Here is an 18,485-nt window from a genome sequence, read left to right on the forward strand (position 1 = left end):
CAATGCCAGGAGGAAGTCACCGTCTAAAAGCCTGCTGCCCAGAAAGAGGTCAGTCAGTGGTGTTTGTGCTATGTAGCACACTAGATCTCTTTAGAAATGGGGGAAGAAAAATAAATTCTAAAAGTACGGCCCAGAGTCTACTGAGACTCTGCATATAGAGACTTGAAAAGCCCCAAGCTCTGAGGGGAAGTGTGAAAGTCTGGCTGCCTTCCAAAGACTCAGACAAATCAGTCCCAAGGCTCTCAGTGTCTGGTGCCAGGGAGCGTGATTCTGAAAGGTGGTTAGTGAACCTCACTGTGTGTATTCCAGGCCCCAGCAACTGGTTTATTAACTCCTGACCCATCTACACATGCCTTATTTTACTGGCAGCAATACACTGGGGAGGAGGAAGGTACAGATGAGACAAAGGAAAATGTAGGCATGTTGTCTTTTATAGCAGTAGTTTGTACATGTTTTGGGGCCAAGAATAGTTACAGAGTGAAATGTTACAAACACAAATACTTCATTGTTTCAATAATGTTCATTTATTTTTATACTAAAGTAATAAAAGTCTTTACGGAGTACCATACCCTGCAGATTTGTATCATTGGGACAGAACGTATTTTGACATGTTTGACACAGCAGACTTTAGATAAGACATTTGTTTTCATTTCCCTTCCTATCCATTATTGTTTCCAGCAAGAGATGTATTATTTTAATGACTTTCGTTTTCTGCAGGGAGACCGTGGCCCGCAGGGACCTCCTGGATTACCTGGTGAAGATGGATCAAGAGTAAGTTGCTATTTAGACAGTAAAATCTAGAGTGAATCTTCATGTAATGAGAATATGGTCATGACAGATATTCTTTTTTCCCCCTAAAACTTCTATTTGCTTTGTACAAAACCAGGGAGAAGATGGGGAAGTTGGACCAAGAGGTCTTCCAGGTGAAGCTGTAAGCAATGCTTTCTTACTCTTCTGTTTCTGTTACAGTCGTTCTCAGATTTTCCCACTGTTCCGAATTGCAGGTATAAAAATGAGTGTGCATGTAAGTCTGGATATTGAGAATGCTGATTCTGCCTGAAGAGCAAGAAAAGAATAGTTTTGTTAGGGGTGAAACACTACTTACATGAATATAATTAAGTTAGGGATGTACATAGCTTCCAGAATGACAAAGGCTATTCCTCATCCTGTGGTGTGAAATCAGTCATTGCAGTTCTTGACAGATGAGAATATAACCAAGCTCCTGGTGCTTTGAAAATGTTTCCCAAACATCTCTCTGTTAGCACATTAGGCCTGGCTTCTCCTTTTTTTCCCATGCTACTGTGCTTGGTTGTGTATTTTTACACTTGTTTTACATACAGAATTTCCACTGCTGTCAGTTGGAATTCTGCAGGTGCTGCCACTGCAGAGCAGGCTTCTGCATTGCAGGCAAGAAATCAAGCCTCATAAAAGGGAATTGTACCCTAAATGTATGATATACTGCTGTCTACTCACAAAGTAGATGACTTCCTAGAAGTCACTATAGAGTCCATGTTAGTGATTTGTCATACATGTGGAATATCATACATGCGGAGACTAAAACCTCAGTCCTGCTTGATATCATGGTTTGAATGATGACACATATGATAAAACTAATATTCACTTACATAGTGTAAAGCCAAAAGACTGTTACAGACCAGATCTTGCTTACCTTATTTAAAAAAATAGCCCTTGGTCTTTTGTGGAATTTTTTAGGAATAAGAGGAACAAATCCGATTTTGGTTTCCAGAATGCCTTACATTTATTATAATAACATTTTTAGTATTTTAAAATTATTTATTTTATCTTTACTAGAGATTACAGCAGTATTTTACACTTAGAATAGTAGTATAGAGCATGGCAAACCATCATGTTTTCTAAAAACAGGAATATAAACTTGTATGCTACTATTCAGATCAGACTTTCAGGCCAAGACACAGCTGAAGCTTCAGTGGAAGAAGTTGTGCTAACGTTCTGCACCAGGAAATATAAATACTTATCTCCTGTCTTTCTCTGAGATAACCATACAGAAGCTAAATCAAAGCTTGCCCTTCCACTGACATCCTGTTCAGATATATGGTGGGCTTCAAATCTCTTATCAGTAATTTTTTTTTTCCTTTCTTCCTTTCCTTTCTTTCGCCCTCAACCCCCATGCTGCCTTCCCTTGTGACGTTTTTTTGGCCAGTCCTGTTTCTGGGCCTCTCTGTTCAGAAAACATCAGGCAGGTGGTAATAAGTGTTTCTCCTCTTATAGGGTCCACGGGGATTACTTGGTCCCAGAGGCACACCTGGTCCCCCTGGACAACCTGTACGTATGAACTGCTTTGTATTTGCAGTTTCTAGAAGAAAGATGGAAGTCCACTGAAAGTGTCTTACATCTGTATTGTTTGTTGTAGGGCATTGCGGGCATTGATGGACCTTCAGGCCCGAAAGGGAACATGGTGAGTAAATAAACTGGGAATCAAAAAGGGAGTGGGTTCTAAAGATCCCTTCCTCATTCTCTCATCTCTGCCACTGTGCCATCCCTTCTACTTAATGAAACTTTTCTGTTGAAATATTCAGATCCATGACCATTTTGCTAAGAAAGATGAGCCTTCTATTACTTACCCTTCAGCCAAAGGACCTAACTATGATTTCTCTAAAGCTCCTTTAGCACCAGGGACTCCAGTGCTTAGGGTTCTATGTGTGGGCTATTATTCTCTGTTAGAGAAAAGACCATGATATTCATTAGCATGAAAAAATATCATACTGGATAATAAGTTGCTGGTAGACTTTAAAGGGGGAGGAACAAAGCTCAGTCTGTATTCCTTTTAGTCCTTACAATGAAGATCTGTAGTGCAGAAATGCAAACCTAACGCCCTGGTATTTTTTTTGCATGGCAGGGTCCTCAAGGGGAACCAGGACCTCCTGGTCAGCAAGGAATTCCAGGCCCACAAGTAAGTGTAAAATAACTCTCAGGAAATACGATGCAATGTGCAGCCAGTGTTTAATAGATGGAAATTACTAAAAGGTTAGCTTTTCATGTGAAAAACTGATAAAGCTTCAAGGATTTTATAAATAATGCTGCAAATGTGTTGAGGGTAGTGAGAGCAGAATTTTCAAGCAAGCTTTCAGAGGGATTTTTCATTCAGGAGAAAAATGACTCATTCAGCGTTCCTGGAATGCAGCAGGAATGGCCACACCTGGAGGAGGGTTCTGAATAGGATCTTGTTACAGACCTACTGCCAGAGTAGTGCTTGTGCAAAAGACTCACACAAAACTCCTGATGTAACTCATAAGGGGGAGGGGGGAAAAAAAGCCATTTATATTTGCCAGCATGTTTAAACAGATTAATGAGGGACCTTTGGTTGGGTGAATGCATGTATATTGTTCTCCCAGATTTCTCACACTGGTTTCTTTTTAATAGGGGCTTCCTGGTCCACAAGGTCCTATTGGACCTCCTGGTGAAAAAGTAAGTTACAGCATTATTCTGGTATTTCACAGTCAGTTCTGTGCAACAAACTTCCTTATGTGCTTAACGGCTTTGCTGTATTTTACAGAACAGTAACCTCAGGTCTAAAAACTAGCAGATCTTCCTGAAATCATCAATTAAATGAATAGCCAGTGGAGGCTTGGCATAAGCTTAATTTCCTCCTTTTATTTGGGATTAATTTTCTATTATTAGTTTCAGAATCTCATCTCCAGTGTTAAACGGTGTGTGCTTGGATGTTAATTAATTTCACAGTCAGCTGTGAAAATGATTTTTATTAATTTCTCTTTGATAACAAAGTTTTAGCTACTCAAGCCTGATTCTGTCCTCTCTTTTCAAGGACTGTGTTTAGCCATAACTCTGCAGTGTAACTGGCATGCTGTAGCATCAGCTGGTGGTTTTTCCCTGGTCTGTTTTCTTCCATTCCTGATCTGATTACTTCTGTTTAAAAAAAAAAAAATCAGTTGAATTTTATGCTCATTTTACTTTTCCTTCCTTTTTATTGAATTCTTGCTGTATTGATTCTGCTTTGATTTTACTTCTCTTCACTGTTTAATATATACTTTGGAGAAACTGGAGGAGATTACAGGAAACAATATACATGCCTTGTGCCTAAGAAGCCTTATTCTAGCAGGATGCACTAGGCCCACTGGCTCTCACACAGACATACCAGCACTGCAGTTCTGTAATCTGTGCTCTTTGCCTCTTCATTTTGTTGGTATCTTTCATATGGTGGATCCTATTATGCCTGAAATTCTAAATAACAGTTAATTTTGTGCACTGGAGAATTCTTCCCCACTTCATGTTGTTTGTGCATGTTCATAGGGTAATTCCTGAAGCCTGTTCATTGCATTTTTCAAACTGTAAGAACTAGCCTTGTACTTATATATTGTATGCTAATATCTTTCTGGGTTTATTTTTGTTCTGGTTTTGGTTTATCCCTGATAACTATCTCAAAAGATGTAGGGATGACTAGATTTTTATATCTTAGAGTCAAATGTATTGGAAATGGGTGGGTTTTATTTGGTTTGGTTTGGTTGCCTTTCCTTTCCTTTTCCCTTTATGGTTGGGCTTTTTTTACATTATTATCATTTTTCTCATAGTTATTCTAGACCTGGGGTGGGTTTGCTGGTTGTTCGAAAATACTAAAAAGATTTAAGGTAGTTACTGGTTTAGGCAGTCCTCAGCAAGTATGATCCTCCATCATCCCAGAAAAATTACAGAATGCTGCTATTGTTCTTAAGATGTGTCTCTATTACTGCCTTTAGGGACCTCAAGGCAAGACTGGCCTTCCTGGCCTTCCTGGTTCTGATGGGCCTCCTGTAAGTAACCAAATAGTTTGCCCTTGAGTGTTTTAGATACTTTTACCAAGTAATAAATATTTCTGGATACTGGTGTTGCAAAAAGGCAAATGGAGAGTAAGAGCACAGGTGGTCCTAGTTGGCGACAACATGAGAAAATCCATCCAAAATCTCTGTATCTTTAGAGCAGTTCAAACTCAGAGAATTACATTTTGGAAGCAGCTGCTTAAAATGGCTGTGGGCTTTTACAGTCTTGCCCCAGATGCTGAAACGCATGTGAAACATCTGCAGGGATGTGTATATAACGCACTAAGGGCCAGACACTGTTTCACTGCAGTCCCACTATGTCAGCACAGCAATGCAAATCATCTGGAAAAATGCTCACTGCTTCTTCTCTGAGGAAACATAGACTAGACTAGATCATTCTCTGTCTCCTGACCCAAGGTGCATATTACGTGCTTGGGCTTCCTCTGTCATTGTCTACACTAGGACAGACCTAAGCCAAGTTTTGGAATTTTACAATTGCTAAACTCTGTGAATCTGTGAATTCAGCTTAGCTCTGAGGACACATTTGCATTTACAGAGAATGTAACCACCTGAGTAGCACTGCTTACAGTTCAGGCATCAAACTTCACTGGAATCCTTGTTCATAATGACATGAATGTACATTAGGTTTTTTTACCTCAAGACCATAATCTTTTTAATTTTTGTATATCACCAAGAGCCACTAGACAGTCAGTGTGACTTCTCAGCCTGTGTTTCTCCTCCCCACTGCATTTTCCCTTACCATTTTTCTTTTAGGTTAAATATGTGGTTCTTAAATCTGACTTTCAGCAGGGTTTTCGTAGGGTAAGAACAACACAAGTAACTGCAGAGGTTTCACTACACAGATACTTACATTACAAATACAGAACTGTGCTCAGGACTCTCACAATCTGTCTTTTACCTGCCAAAGTACCATTTTCATGGATAATGTTAAATATGCAGTGCTCATCTAGCTGCAAGTCTGTATCTTGAATCATTGTCTGAACATTTGAACTTTCCCTCCTATGCCTTTCTGCATGCTGAGAACAATATTCATTTCCAGACAATAATTGTGGTTTTATAATAAATGTCACTACTGAAAAAATAGTATTTTTCAAATCAGATACATGTCTCTTAAATCAGGGTCATCCTGGCAAAGAGGGTCAGTCTGGAGATAAAGGTGCATTGGTGAGTATGAAAAATTTTCAGCTTTATTATACATTTGTTGCTCTGAGAATCATTTAGGAATATAATAGAAAATCCATAATACATTCAAAGCATCTGTGTACAAAGATATTTATTATATTCTAAATATTATAGATATGGTAAAAGTAAAACTGATTAAAGAGTTGACAGACTGGCAATCAATAAAAGTTGCACACACTTCTTTTAAGTAATTTGCAAATAGTTTGAGCTGACAATTCCATTGTGTAGAGTACTCACTTGGGATCTTCAAATCCTTGCTTTTTGAAGACTTAAAAATGCATGCATATTTTAGGTTACCTTCATCTCAGTGGGAGTGAAAAATAATTTTTCTTCCTTTATGAAGCACTGAAGGGTGTGGGGCTCTTTAAAGAGTTCTCTTTGCTCAATATTTACCCTTATTTATCCAGAACAGAATCCTTTGTAGCACTTGAAATCAGTTTCAGGTGCATTACTGACTTCAGTAGCAGTACTAAAAGGATGAAGGAATGAATAGGGTATTTCAGAAGGTACAATTCCACTGCCACCTGCATATTACTGTTTGTGCAGAAATGTTTTCTATTAGAGGCTTGCAGATTTTATCCTGATTTCTTAAGAAGATAAAGCATTTATGTTTTGAAAGCACAAGTGTGAGACCATCTGTCAGTTGTTTATTATGTCTTTTGAATTTTCTGATCAATTTCAGCCAAACTTGATAGAAAGTTTTATTTCTCAGAGATATTAATGATCTAAAGGTATTGTGAAAGGACACAGTTGGAAAGCAGAAAAAGACCTTATCAATAGCCCCATTAGGGAAAGATTTTGTTACGTGTTTCAGGCTTTAGAGAATCAACAAAGGTCATCCTCAGGAACAGATATGTATGTTTCCAGGCTTCCTTGCTTCCATTATTAACAGAACTCAGTTTCTTCGGACACTGCCGTTGAATTGCACAGTATCAAAGTGAAGCACCTTTAAAATTCTCTGCAAAATAGTAAATGACAGCATTAAGACACCAGTCAGGATTGATAGAACCATGAAACTTTCAGCTTTCAGGCTTGGCATTTTTTTAAATATCATGATTTTTAGTATTAGAATTATTTTGATTTGTGTCAGCATCATAATTAACATACACATTTTCTCCAGCAAGACACCACTGGTTTGTGCTGGGCATCTTTTTGTTTGTTTCGTTTTGCCTGTCACATTTTCCAATTATGCCTTTTTCAGATACTTTGTATTGTAGATAGATGTTTCCCAAATGTACAAACAGAACCAAATTTATAATTCTATTAATGATTTTATAGTGACATTGAAGGGTGTTGTCATGCTGTGACACTTCTTAGTGGCAGGCAACCCAATGTTATTTTGATCTCTCACAAAAAAATGCTGCATTATAGTGAAAAAATAAGGATTAGCCTCATAGGAGAACTGCTTGCTAACCAAGTACTGTACAAATGAACGTTCTTTACTCCAATATATTTTAGGGGCCTCCAGGTCCTCAGGGTCCAATTGGCTATCCAGGCCCTCGTGGTGTAAAGGTAAGATTTCATTACTAGATTCCTTCCCCTACCTCTTTCTGAATATCTGCATATGGGTCATTCTTTATGTTCTTTCTTTAGGGAGCTGATGGTGTCCGTGGTCTCAAGGGATCCAAAGGTGAAAAGGTAAACCTGACTGCATTTAATTCCTTTGCTTTGTTCTGTGTTGTTTCACTGCAATGTCTTCTGTCTCCTTCACTGCAGTGTTTTCTCTTGCAGTGGTGGGTTTGGTTTTGCCTCACCCTAAGAACAATTCATAAATCAGTGACCTCCATGGTTATTTACACTGGTACAAAGTGAATATAAACCTCTCAGCTTTTGGATCTTCATCATACCAATTTAAGTAATTTCTCTCTTAAGGCGCTCTTGAGTAGAAAATGAGACATCCCCTCTCATCAGTAGATACTATAGTGGGTACTGAGAAGCTTGTGCATCAGTGAGAGCAGTGGTTACCATAGTGCTGTTTTATCTGTTTTGATAGAGTTGTAGGCTATGTTTTGTAATTTTTATGTATGTATTCCAATGGTTTTCTAGGTTCCAGGTATTTTTGTCCAAGATCAGTTGCTGATCAGGGAGGAGATAAAGCTTTTGTGGCCCCAGGAATGCAAAAAGCAAACTTCTTTTTAAAAGCAAGGATGAAATAAAAAGTATTTCCTGTTTTGTTTGTTTTCAGTAACATGGAACACACTATCACTCTTTCCTGATTTAGTAACAGTCCAAATATTACTCAGATTCTATGTCATCAATATTACTTCAGCTTGTGTCATAGTAATAAATTTTACTGTGTACTTTTTCATCACAAAGACCTTGGCTGCCAGGATATAACTAAGGATCAGATAAAAATGCAGTCAATAATCTTTGTTGGGTGGATATTGCAATAATATCTGTATAATGAATTGCTCTAAGAAAGAGAGCACCAAGAGCTGATCAGTTATGCTAAGGCAGGTCGTGAACAACTCGACTCAACAACTCTGAAGACTTCTCTTTGTATCTGAATTCACACAGCTGTAAATGAAACTTGTCTGAGAACGGTCTGCTCATACTTCAACATGGAGACCTATGAAAATGCTTGGAGAAAACTCTCTGCCAGAGTTTGCCAGGCAGCAAATATGTACTTATCACTAGGAATAGCAATAATGTGTACCTGGTTTGCCACTGTATGCAGAGTCAGTCTTAATGTCCACTGTTTTTTCTACTTCTTTTCAATTACAGCCAGCTATACAGACTATTATATAGAGATAACTCCTTCTTTTAGGTTATGGACATTAATACATGTCTTTTAAATTTCAGATGCTACATCCAGTCATTTTCTTGATTCCTTTCATGATACTATTAAGATACTCATTTAAAAGATAATTAAATTGAGATTCTGCTATCAAAAAGAATAGCACTGAATGATCTTGCATAGTGCAGTGTTACACTTCGTTAAAACTGCAGTAGACATAGTAATTTTTTTGGTGTCTGAAGTTCTCACATTATCTATGCAAATCATTTTAATCTGTAGAATGTGTATTTACTTATTCTGTCTGCAGGGGGGAAAAAATACTCTCTATTACTAAAAGTCATTTTATGCATTTCCCTCATTTTTAGGGTGAGGATGGTTTCCCAGGATTTAAAGGTGACATGGGCCTTAAAGGTGACCGGGTAAGCATTTATTCATAGTCCATATGTTCTTTATAGGAATTATTATTTTGAAATAATCACTGAAGTGAACCAGTAAATTTAAATCAAAAAAGAAAAGGCAAGCTAGTAGCTTCAATTATTTCTGTTCCCTGTGCATGTACAGATTTGAGCCAGAGGTTTGGTTCTTGTGAATCAACAGTAGCACAGTCATAAAGAGGAAGACAGTGCTAGTCCTGGATATCCTTTTCACTAAGCTTCTTCTTAGAGAATCTCCTTTTCCAGATTCCAGGATCTCTAGTATTATTATCTGAGGAAAATTAATCTATCCAGGATAAAGATGTTTCAGTTCCAGCCTAGCATCTTGCAAATCTCTGCCAAGATAGCTTCATAGGAGTTGTTGTAGAGTTTCTAAAAGAAACTTCTTACAAGAGGTGCCTAGCCTGTGTATGTTGTCTGTACACAGAAATAACAGCTGAAGATGATATCCAGGTAAATACTTAGATACAGACATTTTTCTTGCTACACACTGTCACAGTGCTTTCACAAGAATTGAGGGAAGGAAAACTATGAATATGCACTTTACAAATGCAGTTCTCTTCAGGCAGGATGACTGGGCTCTTACACTTGTGACAGTAACATTCATTGCCCAATGTATATGTATTTACATTATATCATGAACATAGCAGTGGCATTTTCTTAATTGGAAACTGAACGAGACTTTGAGCAACCTTATGTGGTTGAAGATGTCCCTGTGCATTCCAGGGGGCTTGGACTAGATGACCTTTAAAGGTCTCTCCCAACCAAACCATTTTATTATTCTAATCTCTGTTTACATTTACTGAAAGCTTATTTTCAAGTAGTTGTTGATAATCTCTCTAATCTATGCACAAATGCGATCGTTCTGTATTTATAAGGTTGTGTATTTTAGGGAGAAATTGGTCAGCCAGGTCCACGAGGAGAAGATGGTCCAGAAGGTCCAAAAGGTCGAGCAGGTCCATCTGGGGATCCAGGTGCTGCTGGCCCAGCTGGAGAAAAGGTTAGTAGCCAAATATCAACATAAATATGCCATTACCTCCTAACATAGATAGAGCCATGATCCCAAATAAACCAAGCAAGTTGCTAATATTTGTTGACTAATTTGTCAGCAATGTTCTCAATGCTCATGTTCTCAAACAGTTTAGAGCTATTCAAGAGTAAAATTGATTTGTAAAATGCCTATTCATGAAAAATCTGTGGAAAACAGAGAAACTCTAAGTTAGGGAGAAAAGTAATTTTTATGGAAGTTTGCTGAACCACTAAGGAAGCTAAAATAAAATTTTACATTACCTCCTTATTGCAGGGTAAGCTTGGTGTACCTGGACTGCCAGGATATCCAGGAAGACAAGGTCCAAAGGTGAGCTGTAAAAGAGCTATGTGTGTTCTGCTTTGACGTTGGTCACAATAGCAGTCACTGGATTGATGCATTTGGGGAAGCAGGGTGTGGGCATCAAAGCAGAGGCCATTTTTCACATTTTCTTTCTTGACAATCAAGTTCTGAAGTAAAACCTTTAAAACCATTGGGTTCTCTAAGGCAGGGTTTTTAAGGAGCTCTACCTTTTCTTAATGATACTGCCTTCAAACTTCGCCATCCTTTCATGAGTTGTGTTTTTTGTGCAAGCATCTCACTGGCATGCATTGAACAATTTGAACAGAGAAAAACTGCTGATGCATTTGAAAGAGAATGAGCACTCTATTGACCACTAAATGAATGCTGATGGTGATGGGGATTTTCCATGTGGTATAAACATTCCATTTGTGTCATTGCTACTTGTTCCCTGGAATAAGCCCTATTTCTTTGAAACATATAATTTACAAATTTCATCATGTTTTCCTTTGGCTTCTGTTACAACAAACATAGCAACCCCCAACCTTTAGCTATTTTTTTCTGTTTTGATTGCAATAGAACCATAGAGAACCATAGAGTCATTTTGGTTGGGAAAGACCTCCCAAGGTATGGATGGCTTCTGGTTGAAGGGAAGGCTTAACATTTTTTAAAACACTTCCATGAAACTTATTTTCAAAAAGTTCATCCTTACTAGCTTTAAAAAATCGGCATGCTAAATTTCATTGTAAGCTCATTTCTCTAGGACTAGCAAGAAAGAAAAAATGGAAAATTATTCTACAGACATTGCCCAATGTAGGGGAGGCCATTAGGGAATGATTAGTCATATAGAGAAAATGCAAGTGAAAGAATCCTTTACACTTTCCACACAACTGAACAAGTAACCTGCAGGAAAATCCTCAACCTTGCTCCACTTTGGGATCTATTTTTATTTTCAGTTTGAAAATAGGGTCTTTTGAAAGAAACACAACTTCCTGACTGGTTAAATGAGGTGGTTGTTTGACTCTAGCCTACGCTTTGGCCCTTTCCAGTCCAATGAAAGAACTATCTGAAGAATGCTTATTAATTAAATACTCAGTGCTAGTGAAAAATTTCAAAGCCATCTATAGGAAGTATTCCTGAAAGCTGTTCACCTAGAGAAACATAGTGTTTTGCTTGTTTCTTAACTCAGATGTCTCAGATTTCACTCTCTTTTTGTTCTCCTTCAGAACTGTCTTTTAAAAAATCTAAGATCAAAGAGGTTTCACATTATTCAGTTCTAAGAATAAAAATGATGTAATGCTTCAAATAAAAGTTGATTCTTTTCCCAGCAAAGCTCTGATCAAGAATTTTGTTGCTTTAAAACTTTATCACATTAAACCTGAAAATAGTTCCCAAGCTACATTCAGTTTGCTTTTCTAATTTGTTGCTTAAACTTCCAAGAAAGAGTAATAAAAGCTACGATACATCAACTCACTACAACTTTCTTTTTCAAAATTAATTCACGGTCCAGTTCAAATTAATATAAGGGAGAGTGAAAGAAAGAAGCAGCAGAAAAACTTAGTAACTGTAAAGCAAATAAGAAATCTTGTCCCCGGTACTGTCAAGAAGATTCACACCATTCTTTTTCTTAACTGTCTAATAAGATGACAAAAAAAAGTCCATTCTATATATTGATTTTTTTTTTTTAATGCATTCCGGATTCAAGGCATTATGGTAAGTTAATTTACAGCTATTAATCAGAGCTGTCACACCTGCAAGTGTGCTGTGTACAACATACATGTTTGGAGGTGTGCTTTACAAATCAGTTAAATGTTGGCTGTACTGCTGTTTTGCTATTGATATCCTCTGATATTTGCACTGATTTCTTACATAGGGCTCAACCGGTTTCCCAGGATTTCCAGGTGCCAATGGCGAGAAAGGTGCAAGGGTATGACAATTCATGCTTGCATGACACTAACTTTTGCAACTCGCTGCTACTAGAAGTCTCTGAAACCTAAGGGTACAAGCTACTATCTAAAGAATATAAAAATAAACTTTTCACACTGAAGATGAGTGTCTACAGTTATGTAGAACAGGACATACTAGCACACTAGTTCCCATTCTTTATGGTATTAATCTAAATATACAGGAACTCAGACACTTTCTTAATGTCTATGCTACCTTAATTATCTAGGTGAAAAAGAGAAAAGAAATCACTTTTGCTGAAGCATCTTTTCTGACACTGTATCTGAGTGAGTTGGCAAGAATTATTTTCCTGTATCCCACGAATTATCCTGCTACCATGCAATGTACCCTCCAGGAAATTCAACTTGTATTTCATAAGTACTCTGATTTGCTGCAAGCTTTCTTATAAGCCGAGCTTCAAACTACAAAGTAGACAAGATGAGGAGCATATACTATTACATATATTCAAAGAAAGAGATGTAAAATGACAGCTTTTGCTGCTTCATTTACTTGAAGCAGGTGAAGGAAAATCTGTTATGCATATTCTTCAAACTATAAAAATGAAATACAGGTTAGGAAGAAGGTCATTGTGCTGTGTCTCTAAAACTCAACTGAACTTGGCAGAACGATGTTAGAAATACAATTTGAAGAGCATGAGCCAGAATACATAGATGATAATCAAAAGTCAAACTGAGGTAATGCATATAGTTTTTAAGAATCTATTCTAATTTGCAGAATGAAAACAAGCAGAAATTCATGATGTTGAGATGAAATAACATGAAATCCAGTTGAAATTGCATTGCTAAGGTCTGGTTTAAATTCCTCTTGTATCATTTTAGCAGAAATAAAGACATGTTGTTATGGACACACAAAACAACATTCAGTTCATCCTCCTTTGAAAAAAATGAGATATGACTGCTAATAAAGACACCAGATTCTTAAATAAACAAGCAAAGACAATAACATCAAAAAGCACACTTGCAATTATGGAAATCTAGTTATGCTGATCCCTTATCAGACCATCATAAAGCTTTCAGTTCAGCTACAGTATTAACTATGTAATTAATACCATCAATACTTTAGTATTATGCTGATCATCAATTGGACAGTGGCTGCTGGCTTTGTCATGTGACGTGATAAGTGAAATAAAATCAATATTAAAAAACAAAGCCACAGGGAAAGAAAAAAAAAGAAATAACAAGAAAACTATGAATAAAAGAGGTGTGTGCATTTATTTGCTTTCCAATGAAAGCAAGCATTATGCTAAAACATCTATGTTTTCATTGCTGTTATGCTTACCTCAGTGATTAGAAGTCATCAGATGCACTTTTCTACCTTTAATATACTGTCTTGAATTTTAACCTTGGCATTAGAATGCACAGCAATAGTAATGCAAAACCTAAGGAAAAAAATATGTTGAGATATGATTAGGAGATTTATTGAACCAAAAAATTAAGGACTAGTATTCTGTCATGTTCTCTATTCCTCTGTAAGTATGCAGAATCCTGCTTGGTACTGCAGTCATTATTTCTGTTATTACCAAAAAAAAGAGAGGCTTGCCTTTTGTTTTCTCTATTAAGCTGTGGAGCTGTCCATGAGAATCTGGGAACTTTGTATTCCAGGCCATTATTACATTGAAAATGATGTCAAGCCCTTTAGTGCCATCTCCACTGCTATTTTAACATAGTTTAGAATGTTCTAATGCCTATGATAGAATCTGACTCTGAGGCAAATTTAGTGCACTTAGCCACACGTCCCAGTGAACTCAGAAAGATCATCAGTTTCATCAGGAACCATGAGCCTATAAATTGAAATGCAAAGTAGATACTTGAAGATAAAATAACATTTAAACCTAAGTGAGTTGTACTGCACCTCCACTTCAGTAAAAGCCTTCACCTCACAAATGCAGTGTCTAAGGTGATTTCTGTCTACTTTTCTCCACAGGGCTTGCATGGCAAACCAGGCCCCAGAGGACAGCGAGGCCCAACAGTACGTACTTCTGCTTTGCTCTTTAGAGGCTTTCCTTTATTAATTGCCTCCACTGTAGTGTGAAGAGTTATTTCCATTTGATTATAGTATCTAATATTTACCTTCAAGTGCATCTGTGTTAAATTGACAGGGTCCAAGAGGCTCAAGAGGTCCTAGAGGTCCCACTGGCAAACCAGGTGCAAAGGTACTGCTCAAGCACACTGTATAGATTGCTTACAAGTTGCTTCTTTTAAATGAAACAGAGGTCTAATCTTGTCTTACCTTTCTAGGGTACTTCAGGCAATGATGGTCCTCCTGGCCCACCAGGGGAAAGGGTATGTGAAAACTGTTACGTACCTGCTGTTTTTCTCACTCTGTAGGAGTGTGATTTGAAAGTGGAAGGGTTGTTTTATTATGTTTGTTCTACATACAATTATGTTTCTTTTTTGTTCTCCCTCTCACATCTGCACTTTTTTGATCAGAGTAACCAAAACTAACAAAACTTCAATTCCAATAATGCTTTTCAGAAATATGAATGTGGTAGCTGAAGTTTGCTGCAGGTGTCTTCCATCTGTACCCAGCTTTGTACATGAAGGGCACAGAGAATACACAGACTTTTGTGTTATACCCATGCACTTTGTATGTATCCATGCCAATTACAGCTGTACTTACCAGCTCATACTCTTAAGAATGCTCTGCTTACTGCAACTTACTGCTTGTTTAGTGGGTTTATAAAGCACTCGAGCCACCTCTAGAAGCTTTTTTTGTTGAAGAAGCTGATCTTTAATTTGTGTTCTAATCAGCTAAGTATTCCCTTCAATCTACTTTCTGCATGATTGAGAAGTCCTATTATTTTTGATAAGATCAAATACTATTATTGCTGTTATCTTACCAATCACTAGACAAACCCAAGATACAGTCAACTCATTATGTGGTAACATACAGAAAAACAATATTAATAAATCAGATTTGGAATAGTAGCACTTGCAAAACAACTCTGATAGTTTAAATGGACATGTCCTCCTCCAAAATATTTTTGCAAGGCTTAAGAAACTTCTTCTTTTGTAGTCAATATTTCAGTAAACTGCTAACTTTTTTATGCAGAGAATTTATAAATCCTTTCTCAGTACTCATCTTCAAGTCTGAGTGATCTCCAGAAGTCTTACTCTTCAGGAAAGATCTGCTTGTGCATCTGCCCCTGCTCCATAACGTCACCTTGCTAGGTTATTTGCTTACTGAATATGCGCACCCTTGGTCTAACAGTGCTGGCAAAATAGCAGCAAGGGTTTTCACTGGAGTGTCTCACAAAACTGGAAAAGGACATCCATAATACTAACGATAGCAAGAGGACATCTCATGGCTTTGTTCATTCCTGAAGCAGAGTATTACTTAACTATTCAAGAGACTGGTTAGTGGAGCAGGACAGGAGTTCTTGCACTAAGGAGGAGAAGCAGGATAGAACAGAAGGAAAGTTGAGGAGTGTAGAACTAGACTGTTGCAAATATATACGGAAAGTGAGGGAGCCTGCAGTAAGTTGAATGTACCTGGGTACCATGCAAAAGACAATGTACCTAGTGGAACATGCCACCAGAGTAAGTGGAAAGTTTGAGTGAAGTGGGACCAATGTGACAAGTAAGAGAGAGACACAGGGGAAGGAATCTGATAGTCAAGAGGGGAATGAGCTGACCAGCATGTTGGATGTAGAGAACTAGGCATAGTCACAGAAAGGAACTGCAGGTTGGTTTACACTGAGGAGGGGCATCAAAGGCAGACTACCAGAAGGTGAATAGCAGAGCCTATAGAAGGAGGAATTTGCTGACAGATCTGAGAGGTTATGAGGAGGAGGGGCTGCAGGGGGACTGAAGGCAATGAGCAGATCAATCCAAGATGAAGGCATTCCTGGGGAGATCAGAGCAAAGAGATGAAGAATCATAGATCACCACATCTCACATCAGTTGTGTTATATAACTGTGAGGTATCTATTTGCTTCCCAGCAGGGGTGAATGTCAGCCAGAAAATAAAACTGTCATTTCTACTCCCTTGAGACTGTTTCAGGTACCAGACATGTAAACATTAAGAAATGCTTTCTCCTGTGTAGCTATTGTTAGAATGAAATTTAATGACAAAAAAAGCAAGTGTAATTTTGATTACATCCTGTTTCTGGTCTAAGGCTTTTTCTCACACAATGCATCAGTGCAGCGACTTGAAATCTGCAAGCTTGATTGTGAATTTTAAAAAATTCGTATCTTCTTCCCTTAAAAAGGCTCAAGATATGAGAATTAAAGTACAGTGGGAATTTATGAGAAAGAAGGTGCAACTAACAGTAAAATTGAGTTGTGCTCTTATAATGCAGTTCCTGAGAGGGACACATTTTTTATATTTTGCACAGTAGCTGAGTCAATTTTAATAGTTTTCCTCTATAAAATGCCTCCCTTTTTTTGGAAACCTCATGCTTTATGTTAAACCTAGAAGCAAATGAGGAAAAGTCATTTCTTCACAGAGACAGCAGAATGGAAAAAAAAAAAAAAAACAAACCAAAAAGCCTCCCATGGAACATGTTTGTGTGTTATGGAGGTTTCAGAAACAACCTTACACCTCTTTTGGAAGGGAAAATAAAAATGAGAGATAGTGCCATAAATCCACAAAGATGTCTTCCTTTCTCTAGCACTTCCTAGGTGACTCAGTATTACAGTACAGTCAAAGTCTGCCATGGAATAAGATTCACTTAAGAGCAAATTTTCCCAGCCTGGGCTCTAATGAATTGAGGCTTATGGAACTCCAAAACAGCTGGCACTTTATCAGAGGAGGTAAAGGGCAGCATAATTTGGCAGATGCGGCCTCCTGTATGACTGAGGTCCATGGCTCTGCTGTGGGACCATGCAGAATAAGGACTGTTTATCAGGTTGCTACTCTTTCATTTAGCACACTAAAAACTAAACAGCACAAGTCATTTTAATTAGCTGGCATAGTCCCTTTCAGCATCTCAGCAATACATTTTGGGTGGTGACAACCAAAGCAGTCAGGTAAGCTGGTCCTTTATGTAGATATCTGTGTGTATAGATGTATGTAGGCTGACACGTGTGTACACATGTGTATGTGTATCCTTGTGCATGCACGATGCACTAACTCACAGGGTCATCTTGAACTACATTTGTAAAACCACACAGCATGGAAATTTTCTCTCTCCATATCTATGTGTATATACAAAACTATATAGACAAAATGTTCCTGTGTCATAAGCTGGGGTTTTGTTAGCTATCTCAATTATTTTTCATGATGGTAAGAATATTGTATTCAGACCCTGGTAATTCCAGAAAGCTTCTCCTGTTTGGAAGTTTGAGAAAGTGTAAGAACTTCCAAAGATGAGTTGGACTGAAAGTTAAAAAGATCACGAGACTATCAATTATTTTCCATCTTTCATGCAACTTAGAAACAGTGTTTCTTATTCACAGTTGATTCCTACTTAATTGTGCACTTTTTTAGGAGTCAGGTGCAGGCACACCTTATATTAGTAGCTTTTCTTTTTTTTCCTGTCTGGATTCCTACACAGACAGTATTGCTCTCAGGAAACCCCTTCCAGTGTCTGTGTATGTGGATTGTTGCTACCAATATTTATGACAGTGAAACTGACACTTTATACTTATAAGCAGACATTGAGGCTTGACAGGGCTCTGGGCAACCTGACCTAGTGAGGCTCAACAAGGCTCTGCATCCTGATCTTGCTGAAGTTGTCCCTCCTTACTGCAGAGGGGTTGGACTAGATGACCTTCAGAGGTCCCTTCCAACCCTTTCATTCTGTGATTCTATCATTATCTACAGAGTTCCTATATTTTATAGTTGAAGTTTGTACATTTTATAATTGAAGCAAACTTGTCTATCCAGTGCCACGGCAGCTAGAGTAAAACTTGACTTGCTTGGTTGTCTTTATACTAGGGACCTCAAGGGCCTCAGGGACCTGTTGGATTCCCTGGACCGAAGGGACCTCCAGTAAGTATCTTTTTAACTTAACTCCTTATAGAGTGATTCTGAAGCAGATATTTGAAGATTGATTTAAACAATGATCTATGTATAGATTACAA

The 18,485-nt window shown here is 37.8% G+C and overlaps 1 protein-coding gene across 4 annotated transcripts in view; it reads left to right on the forward strand.

Moving 5' to 3' along the window:
• The window catches only part of COL11A1 (collagen type XI alpha 1 chain), a 128,049-nt gene that overhangs the window by 61,058 nt on the left and 48,506 nt on the right, over positions 1-18,485 (forward strand). For all 4 annotated transcript variants that reach the window (XM_054384208.1, XM_054384210.1, XM_054384207.1 and 1 more), the window contains 18 exons: positions 718-771; positions 887-931; positions 2,251-2,304; positions 2,393-2,437; positions 2,879-2,932; positions 3,403-3,447; positions 4,734-4,787; positions 5,934-5,978; positions 7,455-7,508; positions 7,590-7,634; positions 9,099-9,152; positions 10,060-10,167; positions 10,471-10,524; positions 12,368-12,421; positions 14,383-14,427; positions 14,558-14,611; positions 14,697-14,741; positions 18,340-18,393. In XM_054384208.1, coding sequence (XP_054240183.1) covers positions 718-771; positions 887-931; positions 2,251-2,304; positions 2,393-2,437; positions 2,879-2,932; positions 3,403-3,447; positions 4,734-4,787; positions 5,934-5,978; positions 7,455-7,508; positions 7,590-7,634; positions 9,099-9,152; positions 10,060-10,167; positions 10,471-10,524; positions 12,368-12,421; positions 14,383-14,427; positions 14,558-14,611; positions 14,697-14,741; positions 18,340-18,393 — 963 coding nt within the window. The remainder of the gene's footprint in view (positions 1-717; positions 772-886; positions 932-2,250; positions 2,305-2,392; positions 2,438-2,878; positions 2,933-3,402; positions 3,448-4,733; positions 4,788-5,933; positions 5,979-7,454; positions 7,509-7,589; positions 7,635-9,098; positions 9,153-10,059; positions 10,168-10,470; positions 10,525-12,367; positions 12,422-14,382; positions 14,428-14,557; positions 14,612-14,696; positions 14,742-18,339; positions 18,394-18,485) is intronic.

This window comes from Indicator indicator, chromosome 10 (assembly GCF_027791375.1).
Source record: "Indicator indicator isolate 239-I01 chromosome 10, UM_Iind_1.1, whole genome shotgun sequence".
NCBI lineage: Eukaryota > Metazoa > Chordata > Aves > Piciformes > Indicatoridae > Indicator > Indicator indicator.